Genomic DNA, 14,584 nt, shown 5'->3' on the forward strand with positions numbered 1-14,584 from the left:
TTAAATTCCTGAGAAGAATTTTATTTTTTATGAAACTAATTGAATTATTGCGAAAAAGTTTAAAAAGAACTGAATATCTGTGAAAAATTTTATTATTTTCAAAAGGAATTGAATTCTTCATAAGAATTTTATGAACATTGTTTTTAAATAATGAATTTTTAAATATTATGAAAATTTTATTAGTTTGAAATTTAAATAATTGAATTCTTATGAAAAACTTTATTTGTGAAAATAACTGAATTTTACGATAATGAAAATAATTAAATTCATGCTTAGAATTTAATTAAAAATTTGTTTAAAAAAATTGAATTTTCATGGAGAATTTTATTGTAAGTGAAAGTAATTGAATTATTGTGAAAAATAAATTGAATGAAATTTTGTTAAATAATTGATTTTTTTCAAATTTTTTTTGAAAATTGCCAAATTAAAAGTAGTGGAAATTCTCTAAAAAAATATTGTTTATATTCTTTGTTTAAAAAGTTAAATATACAATAATTTTTTTTACCTTCTCACTTTTTTAGAATAATTAAAATTTTCGTAATAAAAATTATTTTTAATTTTGGTATCAGATAAAACAATTTTTGCGAAATTCAATCTTCCTCGTACAAGAAAGTTTAATTATTTTCAATTTTAAAAATCTGATGTTGTATTAATATATGTATTAATTAATAATTTTAAAAAAAAATTTGTTAATAAATGTAATAATTATTTAGAAAAATTCAAAGATTTGTGAAATAATATTAATGTCTAGTAAATGAATTTAAAAAAAAATTTCGTACACAATTTCCAGCTAACAAACCGTCTCGAGATAAGTCAGACAACTTTGATTATATAAAAAATAATTTCTCAAGGCGGGTCATCTATTTTTTCTCCCTCTCCCCCTCTCTCTCTTAGTTATAATTTCTACCTAGAGAAATGAAAAAATATAAAATGATGTTTAAAAAAAAATACACACAATTGCACTCTGTTTTTCACTCAAGAATATTTCGCGTAAAGGCCAGAAAAGAAGAATAACACATTATATAGATATAAAAGCATAAATAGAAATAATAAAAGAAAGAGGATGGGGGTAAAAAAAGAGAAGAAACAAAAAAAGACTTTCTTTCGAAATAAAGTTTAATTAGGTTTTAGACGAAAAAAGGAAATGATGATGTTTGTTGAAGAAATGAAAAATTATACAATGAGATGAGAGAGAAAGAGAAAGAGAGATATTTGAGAAGGAGAAAGATTCTCTGAAGTGAAAAAGGCGCTGCAACTTGAAAAAGCAGCTTAGAGATGCGAATATGAGAGTGAGTGGCATTAATTAACCTGGAGGTTGGATAACTGTGCGCTAGGTGTATACGTGACTCCCCTCCCCCCCCCCTTACTCCCCCAATTGTTGAGAGTTTGCGCGAGGTAAACTTTGTGTCAGGAACCTTACAGAAAATGGTTTTCCACTAACTGTATATATAAGAGGGATGAGGAAAGAAGAAAGAGAGTGAGAGAAAGGGAGGGGGGATGAAGGAAAAAGGGGGTTAAAATGAGCAGTCAAGAATAGCACAGAACATCTGCTACAACTCGTTCTCGCTTTGTCCCCCCCCCATCCCCTTCTCCCCCCTTACCCAAAAAGTTTTCACTTCACAAGCACAAACCATCTAAAATATGCTTCTAATATTTCAAAAAGCAAATGGAAATCTCTCGACTCTTATTAATTTCATTGCCTTAATCATCATAATTTAATTAAGAAATTAACTTGCATTTGACAATGACACTTTTGTTATAATTCAAAGTTCCATTTATGTGTCGACGCGCGACAATAATAATCATTTATTATAAATTACGTTAATTAATATTTAATAATAATAATAATAATAATAATAATAATAATAATAATAATAATAACAGGCTTTGCACTCAATAGTAAATTTTTTAAAAGTGTCAAATAGTAGATTTATGAGCAAAAAAAAATAGTAAAAAAAAATTAACTATCGAAAAATTAAATTTGATATATTTAATAATTTATTATTTAATATAATATTATTAAATAATTTAATATTATCAAATTAAAATTAAATTAAACACGTTTTAATCAATTTATTTATTTATTTATTTATCAAAATTTCAAAATACATAATTTACAAAAATTCGAAAAAATATTTGATTCTGTATTTCCCTGATTTCCATAAAAAATATTCACTTTTTTTTTTCTTAAACTAGTAATAAACTTAAATTTTTATGAAATTCAATTATTTTTCAAACTTTTAGTTAGAATTCTTCAAAAATTCGATTAATGAAAAATATTTTCAATCAAAAATATTAATAATCAAAAATAATTAATTGATCAGTGGCGGTTGAAAATAATTTTAATTTAAAAATTAATTATAGATTTAAATTGAAAATAAATTTTATTATTTTAAATTAAAAATTATTTCAATTTAAATTTATCTTCAAAATTAATATTAATATCGTATCGTAAACACAAAGCATTCAATGTCCATCGGTATTGTTTAAGAACTTATTGATGTTTTCTTTTCGTCCTTGTCATTCCTTTTATTCAACGTGTATAGACCTGAATAGTTCAAAGGAATATTTCTCCCTTTTATTTCGAAATTTTAATTTAATTAATTTATTTATTTATTGACATTTTTTAATACTTTTTCTTTATTAATTTATTTTTGTTTGTCATTTAATTTATGTTTTATTTGTTTTATTTATTCATTTTATAAATTTTATAAATTTTATAAATTTTATAAATTTTATAAATTTTTAAATTAAGACTTTTTAAATAAAGTCTTTTTATAAATTTTATAAATTCATTGTCATTGGCAAATTTTATTTATTCATTTAATTAAACTTACCTTACTGTATTTTTAATATTTTACTCTTAATTATTTACTCACTTTATTTTTTATTAATTTAGGTTATTTTACTAAAATGCAATTATAATTCTAATTATTTATTTACAATTAGTAAATTAAATTTAGTTTGTTATTCAATTAATAATTAATTAATTAATAATTGTTAATAATTATTAATATTTAAACTGCTTAAAATTTTGATTTAATAAATCAAAAATTATTATTTAAATTTAAAATTTACCCTTAATATAATAATTTCTATTGTAAACAAGAAAGTCAAGGTCAGTTTATTGTTCTTCATTGCTGAGACAACTTGCAAGGGGAAGAAAATAATTTCATCAAATTTTTTTTATTTTTATTAAAATTTTTACCATATTATTGATTTTTATTGTTAGTTCATTTTTTTAACAATATTTCACCAGTACAAGAGAATCAACAACTTTTTTAACATTTCTCACAGGTATTTTCAATCAATAATAATTTTTCATCATTTGTGGTTAATTTTTTTTTTAATTTTCAAAAAATCAGAAATATTGAAAAAATTAACTCTTATTTTATTATTAATTATCAATATTTTCCGTTAATAATCGACTCTTCTTTTTTCTATTAATTTATTCTACATATTCATCAATTTTTGTTATTTTTTGTTCTATTTGAATTTACTTTGTTTTTCGTTGTATTAAATTTTTTTATTTTATTCTATTTCTTAATTTATTCTATCTTTTTATTTTATTCTATTTTCTATTTTATTCTACTTTATTTCATTCATTTTTTTATTTTATATTCTTTTTATTGTTTTATTTTCTTTTTTATTCTTTTTATTGTTTTATTTTATTTTTTATTATTTTTATTGTTTTATTTTTTATTCTTTTTATTGTTTTATTTTATTTTTTATTATTTTTATTGTTTTATTTTTTATTCTTTTTATTGTTTTATTTTATTTTTTATTATTTTTATTGTTTTATTTTCTTCTTCTTTTCATTTTTATTGTGTTTAATTTTATTTCTTATTTTTTTTATTTCGTAAATTTTTTTTTATTTAATTCTACTTTTGTTTTTTCTATTTACATTGTTATAAACATTTTTCTTTTTCACCTCCTCTTCAGTTTAAGCTTATGGATATGTTGAAATATTTCGTATTTTTTTTCTCTCCTGTCCTTATTTTTTTCTTTCCTTTTTTCTTGTTCGTGAAGTCTCGTCTTTGAATCTTCCTTTTTTTTTGGGGGGGGGGAGGGGGAATATATTCAGTGAATTTTGTTACCATTCTTATTGGTTTTTCATGCGACATCTACTTTTAAAAATTCTCATATTTTCCATTGACATGTCGTTTGTGATTTTTGGGCAAAGAATTGACACACACGAGATTTTTAAGATTGCTCACTGCATTCCCTATTGCTTGTGCTTCGCAGTCAATCATTTGCTCATTTTTCAAGAGTCTTGACAGTTTCTCCAAGACAAATTTTTTTTTCCTATTTATAAACTGATTTTACATTAAAAAAACAAATTTTACATAAAAAAACAAATTTTATATTAAAAAACTAATTTTATATTCTGATATATAAATGAAAATAATAAAATTCCAGAAAAAATTAAATTTGAAAAATTTATATTTCATTTTTTTTTTGTATTTTTGAAAATTTAGTTTTGAATTAATATTTTTTTTCATGTTAAATAAATTATATTAAAATATTTTTAATATTTTAAATCCTCGAAATTTTTTTCAATTTAATAAAGAAAATTTAACAAAATGTTACTTAGAAAAATTTATTCAACGAAAAAACTATGGGAATTTAATGAACAACATTTTCTTTTTCTTTTTTATAGAACACAGCTTTGCAAGCTCAAGGACAGGTCGGACAAGTACAGGGTGGAGAAACGCAAGGAGGACCAAATACCGTCCTTAGGGTCATCGTTGAACATATGGTCTATCCCATCACTCTTGATATCCTCTACACGGTAAGTCGAATACAAAAAACAAAAAATTTACTTTTCTTATTTCTCTTTTCCTCCACAGAAAAAAGCTAGAAATGCTAATAAAAAAAAATGTCCGAAAAAATAGTTTTATACTATTTTTGCGTAAAGTACTATTTTATTTTTTTTTTTTTATCTAAAATCTTAACCGAAAAATCTAAATATTTAAATAAAAAAATTTTTAAAAGTCGCATAAGTTAAAAATTAACAAACAATTTTCTTCCTTACTGAAATTTTTTTTTTTTTTTTATTAAATGGAAGCTAATAAACAAACAATTATTTAAATAAATTATTTTTTAAAAAAATTTCTAATTTTTAAAAAAATGCCCCAAAAATTCTACAAATTACATAAAATTTTTGTTAAAGTAAAATAGACCAACTTCTTTACCATAAATTTCCAAAAGAAATTTTTTTCATTGACCAAAATAACCAGAAACAAAAATTTATAGCATTTTCTTTTTTTTCCATCTCTCATCAATTGTATAGAAGGATAGGAGGAATAGAGTAAAGGTCGTACTTTCTTGTTAAATTGGATTTATGATAAATACATTTATGCTATTAGAGTAGATTCTTTCGTTATTGCAGAATAGAGACTTTTATTGCAAGCGTGTGCAACAGTTCTCTGCAAAAAAAAAAAAAAGAAAAAGAAAAGTGGCAGTAAAATACAGTAGTGTGTCGTTGTATTTTACTTTATTATATCATTTTCCACCCCCTCCCTCCCACCCCTCTTCACTACCACCAAGACAGAAACGACATACTGTCATTGCAATAAAAGAACTAATAATAATAACAATAATAATAAGAATAAAAAGCGATAATAAACAATGAGTGTAGCAAAAAAAAAGGAAAAGAAAAATTATCTTTTTTTCTTTGATGATGTTAATGGAGAGGAAAAAAATAAAATTGAAAATTTTATTCTCTTTAGAGTGAATTATGTAATGGAATAAGTAGAAGAAGTCTTTATATGTCAGACATAAACTGCGAGAGTCACTAAATACGAGTTAAGAAAAAAAAAAAAAAAAAGTCAGTAGTATAGCCATAAAATATAGTCAGACAGTTGCTTCGTTCAGAAAATTTCATTGAATTGAAGAGTCGGGTGAGAGGAAAATAGTTTTCGAATAAGTATTAAGATTAGATAATTATTATCTTGATTTTATTTTAATATTTTTATATTTAAATTTTTTTTTAAAATCTAAATTTTAATTTTAAATTTTAAGTGAAAAATTAAAATTTTTTTTACAAATCGAAATTGTAATTTCAATTTTAATTATAAATTTTAATTTTTCTTACAGTCTAAAGTTTAATTTCAATTAAATTAATTTTTTTTTTTCAATTAAATTATTTCAATTAATTTTTTTTACAATCTAAACTTTAATTTCGAATTTAATTGTAAATTTTAAGTTTTTTTACAATCTAAACATTAATTTTAATTTTAATTATTTTTCATTTTTTTTAACAATCTTCTAAACTTTAATTTCAATTTTAATTATAAATTTTCATTTTTTTTACATCTAAACTTTAATTTCAATTTTAATTATGAATTTTCCTTTTTTGTACATTCTAAACTGTAATTTCAATTTTATTTATGAATATTAATTTTTTTACACACTAAACTTTAATTTCAAATTAAATAATAAATTTCAATTTTTTTTAAATATATAAACTTTAATTTCAATTTTAATTATAAATTTTCATTTTCTTTAGAGTCTAAACTTCAGTTTCTATTTTAAGTTTTTTTACAATATAAACTTTAATTTCAATTTTAATTATGAATTTTCATTTTTTTACAATCTAAACTTTAATTCCAAATTTAATTATAAATTTCAATTTTTTTTTTAAATATAAACTTAAATTTCAATTTTAATTATAAATTTTAATATTCTTTATAATCTAAACTTGAATTTCAATTCTTTTTATAAATATTAACTTTTTTACAATGTAAACTTTAATTTCAAATCTAATTATAATTTTCAATTTTTTTTACAATCTAAATTTTAATTTCAATTTTAAATAGGTATAAAATTTTAATTTTTTTTACAATCTAAACTGTAATTTCAACTTTATTTATAAATATTAATTTTTTTTACAATCTAAACTTTAATTTCAAATTTAATTATAAATTTTAATTTTCTTTACAATCTTAATTTCAATTTAAATTTTAATTATAAATTTTAACTCGTTTTACAATCTAAAATTATAATTTCAATTATAATTATAAATTTAACTTTTTCTATACAATCTAAACTTTAATTTCAATTTTAATTATAAATTTTAATTTTTTTTATAGTCTAAAGTTGAATTTAAATTAAATTGCAACAGTTTACATGAAAAATTAAATTGAATTAAATTGCATCAGTTTTAATTTGAATTAAATTTGAATTTGAAATAATTTGAATTGAATTAAATTGAATTAAATTGCATCAGATTACATGAAAAATTGAATTGAATGGAATTAAATTGAATTAAATTCCATCAGTTTACATAAAAATTGAATTGTATGGAATTGAATAGAATTAAATTGCATCAGTTTACATGAAAAATGGAATTAAATTGAGTTCAGTTCAATTTGAATTAAATAGAATTAAATGGAATTGAATTAAATTGAATTAAATTGCATTAGTTTTAATTTGAATTAAATTTGAATTTGAAATAATTTGAATTGAATTAAATTGAATTTAATTGCATCAGATTACATGAAAAATTGAATTGAATGGAATGGAATTGAATTGAATTAAATTCCATCAGTTTACATAAAAATTGAATTGTATGGAATTGAATAGAATTAAATTGCATCAGTTTACATGAAAAATGGAATTAAATTGAGTTCAGTTCAATTTGAATTAAATGGAAATAAATGGAATTGAATTAAATTGAATTAAATTGAATTAAATTGAATTAAATTGAATTAAATTGCATCAGATTACATGAAAAATTGAATTGAATGGAATGGAATTAAATTGAATTAAATTCCATCAGTTTACATAAAAATTGAATTGTATGGAATTGAATAGAATTAAATTGCATCAGTTTACATGAAAAATGGAATTAAATTGAGTTCAGTTCAATTTGAATTAAATAGAATTAAATGGAATTGAATTAAATTGAATTAAATTGCATTAGTTTTAATTTGAATTAAATTTGAATTTGAAATAATTTGAATTGAATTAAATTGAATTTAATTGCATCAGATTACATGAAAAATTGAATTGAATGGAATGGAATTGAATTGAATTAAATTCCATCAGTTTACATAAAAATTGAATTGTATGGAATTGAATAGAATTAAATTGCATCAGTTTACATGAAAAATGGAATTAAATTGAGTTCAGTTCAATTTGAATTAAATGGAAATAAATGGAATTGAATTAAATTGAATTAAATTGAATTAAATTGAATTAAATTGAATTAAATTGCATCAGATTACATGAAAAATTGAATTGAATGGAATGGAATTAAATTGAATTAAATTCCATCAGTTTACATAAAAATTGAATTGTATGGAATTGAATAGAATTAAATTGCATCAGTTTACATGAAAAATGGAATTAAATTGAGTTCAGTTCAATTTGAATTAAATGGAATTAAATGGAATTGAATTAAATTGAATTAAATTGAATTAAATTGCATCAGTTTACATGAACAATTGAATTGAATGGAATGGAATGAAAATTGCATCAGTTTACATAAAAATTGAATTAAATTGAATTAAATTGAATTAAATTGCATCAAATTGCATCAGTTTACATGAAATTACATGACATCAAGTTGGTTGTTGTTCATCTCGACAAGCGTATAGGAGAGAAGATTTTACTTAAGCGTTCGGTTCAACTTAACTGACAAGCTTACGGGAGTAATCTTTAGAACTGATTACATGTCGGTCGACCCCTAAATACCCGTTCTCTCTCAACTCGTCGCTTTATAAGCCTACTTACGCAACTGCGCTAAGCGGAATCTTCAGCTCCTAAGGATAATCGTAACAAGAATGGAGATATGTTTTGTGTTGCTCCATTAACGGCTTACGTGCAAGTTTAACCCTTTATTCCCTGTCAGAAGCCTCTCACTATCACTTTTCTTATCAATTTTTTTTTCTCCTCTTATCACTTTTTATCATTTCTCACAATTAAACATTTTTTTTTATTATTTATTATTATTTATTATCTTTTATCATTTTTTATCTTTTTTAATCATTTTTTATTATTTCTTATAATTTCTTACTATTTATTATTTTCTATTATTTCTATTATTTCTATTATTATTATTATTATTATTAATTTAATAAAATTCAATTAAAATTAAATTTTAAATAAATTAATAGTTTATAATTAGAATTATAATTGCAATGTATTATTAATCTAATGATTATATTAGTATAATATAATTATTATAATATTATAATTACAGTATGATTATTTATAGAAAATTATAATATAATTTTAATATAATTATAATATAATTATAATAATTTATTATTAATTTAATAATTATAGTATAATAAATTATTAAAAAAAATAATATTATAATTTTAATGTAATAACAGTTAGTTACAAGTTATAATCCGTTATAGAAAACGGAAAATATAAACCGTCTCATGAAAATTTATGTACTTTTACAAGTTTAAATGTATTTAACAAGGCACACTAATTACTATTAAATAAATAATAAACCTACTTAAACAAGCTTATATATGAATAATTCCGTCCAAAGCAAGTTGCAAAGCAAAGCTCTCTCGACTTTCGAAAAATATATAGTCTAGACAAATTCGAGGAAATACATTCTCGCGTGGCTCAAAATCTAAATATATACGTATATTATAAATATATTATTATAATATATGTACATATCTGAAAAAATATATATATACACCTCTATACCTGCTTTTTGATATTAAACTCTTTTTCTCCAATTCAAAAAAAAAAAAAAAATAATAATAAATAAAAAACGCTTTTCTCTGATGTTTCATCGTGTAATCAAATTTGAAACAAGCAGTGCAAAGTTGTGTCGAATGTCAAATTCCCTTTTCGGGGGCGTAATTTTAAATTCAATTTCACGAGCGTTGCATGAACGTTGTACATACATTTATACGTGTATATATATAGTAACCCTTTTCCAAGAGTGAATAGTGTGTCAGACTGGATACTACATCTCGCTATCGTCCTCGTCAGGAAACTAATAATGTTTCTGTTTCACATTTGCGACGCTTCCAAGCGGTTTACGCTGATGGGGAACCGTAGAGAGAGAGAGAGAGAGAGAGAGAGAGGTGAACGAGCGAAGGCCGAATGGTAAGGGCCGGGGGGTGGATTTAGAAAGAGCGCAGAATTGGTTTACTCTCTCGTGGCTTAAGTTGGTTTTACACGTCGTGCGGTTGACTGCAGCTAGTTTCCGGTTTTTGTTATACATGAGCAAGGAGAGCAAAGAAGAGAGGGAGAGAGAAAAATTTACAAAAATTTGAAAAACGTTTTCTTCCCACTCTTTTTTTTCTCTTTTAAAAATATTTTTAAATCGGTAGATAAGAAAAAGGGGGGGGGAAGAGAGAGAGAGAGAGGAAAATTTACAAGAATTGAGAAACGTTTTTTCTCTCTTTCTTTTTTCTCTTCTCAAAATATTTTTAAATGGGTAGATAAGAAAAAGGGGGAAAGAGAGAGAGAGAGAGAGAGAAAAATTTACAAAAAAAGATAAATATTTCCCCCTTCTCTCTCTTTTTTTCTCTCCAGGGTTTCTAAAAGTCATGGAAAACCTGGAAATCATGGAATTGATTCATGGAATCATGGAAATCTCATGGAATTTCTAATCGGATAATGGAATTTTGTTAATTTTTGTTGTAAACCCGTGTTTATCAATTTCCCTGACAATTTAGAATTTACTGACATTAAAATTACTTTCCCTAACAAAATTCTTTTTATAGTAGGAAAATATTAATTTTCACCGAAAAATGAGTAGGTAAAATTTATGAATTTTTATAATTTCTAAAAATTACACTTATAACCCTTCCTGAATTTAATTGTTTTCTACAATTTTCAACTCCATCAAATTTTCTTCATCTCTGAATCAATTGATTTAAATATAATTTTTCCAAAAGTTTCTCTAGAATTCAATTATTTAAATACAGAAACTCAATTTTTTATAGTAATTGTGACTCTAAATAGTTATTTCTTAAATTATCAAGGTATAATATTTTCCAAAAATTATAATAAAGAAATTCTTACAATTAATTTTTTTTTAATATTAAATATAATAATCTTTGTATTTCATTCTTTCATTCTGTCTGTCAACACTTTGAAGTTAGTTTTTGTGTATGCTTTTGTTCTTTTATTTTTTCTTTTTCTTTATAAAAAATATTGTCTGACAGATCGAAAAAATGCAGGTATTTTTTCATAATTTATAATAAAACAATAATTGAAATTAGAAAATATAGAAAAATTATGATTAACTAAATTTAGTTTATTATATGCTTTTTTCTATGTAACAAATTTCGTTCGACTAATCTAAATTCTGCAAATTTTTCTCCTTTTTATTTATAAAAAAAAAGAAAATTGTTAATTGTTAAAAAATTATTATTTAGAAATAGAAAATAAAAACACAATTTAATATTTATATTTCTCAATAACAATATTGTTCAGAAACTAAAATAATATTTAAATATTTATTTTTAAAAAAGTTATTGACGTTTTCGAATAATTTTACAATTAAAGAAATTCGAAATTCATTCTTTTCTGTTTGAAAAAGAAACATTACATATTCTATTCTATTTGTCAATTACAAATTTTAATTGAAAATGAAATTGAATTTTTTTAAATTTTTAGAAAATAAAGGAAAAAATTTTACTCAAAAAGAATGTTCTGTTACGAATTTATTTACGAATTTCTTTAATTGTAAAATTATTCGAAAACATCAATAACTTTTTTTTAAATAAATATTTAAATATTATTTTTTAGGAGAAATTAAATTTTTTCAAAACATTCAAATTCAATTTTTTTTAAATTCAATAACAAATAAGAATATTTTTATAAAACATGAATATAGCGATTGCTATAGTCGAAGACTCGGAGTGATCGATTTCTTCATGTTTTATAATAATTAAAAAATGACCGAGTGATAAAATCATTGTCTTATATTATAAGAATATTACAGTAACTTTTTAAAAATTATTTTCATCATTTCAATTCAATTATTATTTTCCACAATTTTTAATTATTTTTTATAAAAATAATTGAAAAAATTTTATTATTTACAAAAATAATTGAATTATTGCGATTTTATAAAAAATTTGTAAATAATTGAATTCCTGAGAAATTTTCCTATGAAAATAATTAAATGTTTGCGTACTATTATTGGGAATTTGAAATTGATTTGAAAATAATTGAACTTTGGGTAATTTTGTTATTTATATAAAGATAATTGGGATTTTGACGAGAATTGATTTTAAATTTGAAAGATAATTGAATTTTATGAGAAGAATGTTATCACTCTTGAAAATAATGGAATTTCTCCAATTATTCGTAATTTTTCTAAAATTCGATTTTTTTAGTGTTTTCAACAAAAAATTGAATTAGGTACAAATTTTTAAATTCTATTTTTAAAATTGCTAACGTGACCCCAAAAAGTTAGCCGCGCACTTTAGCGGGCGAATTATTGCTAGTTTTAAAAATAATCAATTTTAAATCAATTTTAAAATTTTTTCAATACAATTAAAATTTGGTAAAATCTTTCAAAAATAATTGAATTTTTGAAAAGTATAAATAAAATGATGAAATTTTTGAAGAATTTTAATTATAAAATATAAACAGGACCATGATTTCTGAAAAATTTTAATAAGTCCAAAAAGTAAATTTTGAGTCTTAAATTAAATTATTACTAAAACATCCTAATAATTAGTTTTTTAAAAATATTTTATTGATGTAATTTTTCGAAAATAATTGTATTAAAAGAATTTTTGTATAATTTAAAAAAACTAATGAATTTTTTTGATGAGTTTTAATTAAAAATGTTGAACATTAATTTTTTATGCGTGTGTAAAAGTTAATATTGTAAAAATTACACTGAAAAAGAAGAATTAATTGATTCAAATAACCGATTAATTGACTATTATCTATTAAATGTTTACTTGAATCAAATAATATTTATTGGAGTCAATTAATTGGTTTAGTTCATATTTGCTTCAAATACTGAAATTGTTGGTTCAAATACCATTTCATTTTAAATACTATTTTAAATACCATTTAAACATTTCAATTTTAAATACCATTTTAATTGGTTTAGTTCATATTTGCTTCAAATACTGAAATTGTTGGTTCAAATACCATTTCATTTTAAAAACCATTTTAATTGGTTTAGTTCATATTTGCTTCAAATACTGAAATTGTTGGTTCAAATACCATTTAATTGACTCCAATAAATATTATTTGATTCAATTAAATATTTAATTGATAATAGTCAATTAATCGGTTATTTGAATCAAATAAATTTTTTTTTCAGTGTACTATTGCAATAAATAGTATTGTAACAACTACCATAGTAACAATTAATATTGTGACAAAAGTACTACTGTAACTATCATTGTAACCTCCATATACCACCGAAATTATTTCACTGATTTTTCCACTGATTCAACTTCGAAAAATCTTCTAAAATCTGCAAAAAGCAAAATAAATTTCCCAACGCAAGTAAAAAAAAGAACCTTCAACCTAAAGAACAAGAGGAAAAAACATAAGAGTACATGAATATTTCATACAGAATTGAGTGTAACATTTTGTTTAATGCAGTAAAACTGTAAAAAAAAGAAGTCAGTGTGTGTCTTATATGGGATTCTCAAGAGCTACACGAAGTGGCACTTATATGTCGTGCCATTTCGGAATATGATGCCGTGTACCATTAAACGTTCGCGATGTAACCTCTATGTTATAATCTCGGGAGTGTGTAATATATTTTACATATAAGACGCGCATATAAGGAGAGAGAGAGAAAGAGAGAGAGAGACAAGAGTGAAACGGCAGTTGAAATGGGGAATAATGCCTTTTTGGACAAGGATTTTGTGGCATCATTAGAGACAAACACACACAGGCAGTTCTCGTTTCCATTCCTATGAGACACTGGGCAGGAAACCAGGAACATCATGGTGGTTAAAGGATGAGTAGGAGGAAGAGCTTGCAGAAGGAGGATAACGGGATAACGGTAGTGCTTCCGGTTCGAGTTGAGTGGGCCATGCATTTTTAACGTCGGCCTGGCTTTGCAAATACACTCGTGGCTTCGCTCTTCCTTCCTCCCCCCTCTCTCTCTCTTTCTTTAATACCCCCTCTCTCTCACTCATACTCTCTCTCTCTAAATTTTTTCTACTGTTTCTCTTTCTTTTCTTTTTCTTTATCTTACTCTCTCTTTCTCTCTTTCTCTCCTTTTTATATTTTTTACTCTCTCTCTCTCTCTCTCTCTTTTTCTCTTTCTGATATCCTTAGAGAAACTGTGTAAGTAATTAATTTATTAATTTAATCAAATTAATTGGAGAACCTTATTAAAATATTAATATCTCAACTATATTTTCTAAACTAAGAAACAAAATTTAAAAAAAACGGAGATTAAGGGATTATTTTATCGCGAGGGGAACAAAAATTATTATCAGAGGAAACTGGTGTAAAGAGAGAAGTAATAAAGTTCGGCTCGTTAAGTATAAAGTCTAAGGTGGTTGGTATAAAATACATCTCGCTCTCTCTCTCTCTCTCTTTTCCCGTGTAATAGTATTAATTGCACACTTACTATAAATAGAAAATGGGAAAATAGGATATTCGG

The 14,584-nt window shown here is 22.7% G+C and overlaps 1 protein-coding gene across 3 annotated transcripts in view; it reads left to right on the plus strand.

Annotated features, from left to right (window-relative positions):
- LOC122510847 (polypyrimidine tract-binding protein 1) overlaps positions 1–14,584 on the plus strand; it is a 319,096-nt gene that overhangs the window by 274,206 nt on the left and 30,306 nt on the right. For all 3 annotated transcript variants that reach the window (XM_043625786.1, XM_043625787.1, XM_043625788.1), the window contains exon 5: positions 4,661–4,792. In XM_043625786.1, coding sequence (XP_043481721.1) covers positions 4,661–4,792 — 132 coding nt within the window. The remainder of the gene's footprint in view (positions 1–4,660; positions 4,793–14,584) is intronic.

Source organism: Leptopilina heterotoma, unplaced genomic scaffold (genome assembly GCF_015476425.1).
Source record: "Leptopilina heterotoma isolate Lh14 unplaced genomic scaffold, ASM1547642v1 Lhet_76, whole genome shotgun sequence".
NCBI lineage: Eukaryota > Metazoa > Arthropoda > Insecta > Hymenoptera > Figitidae > Leptopilina > Leptopilina heterotoma.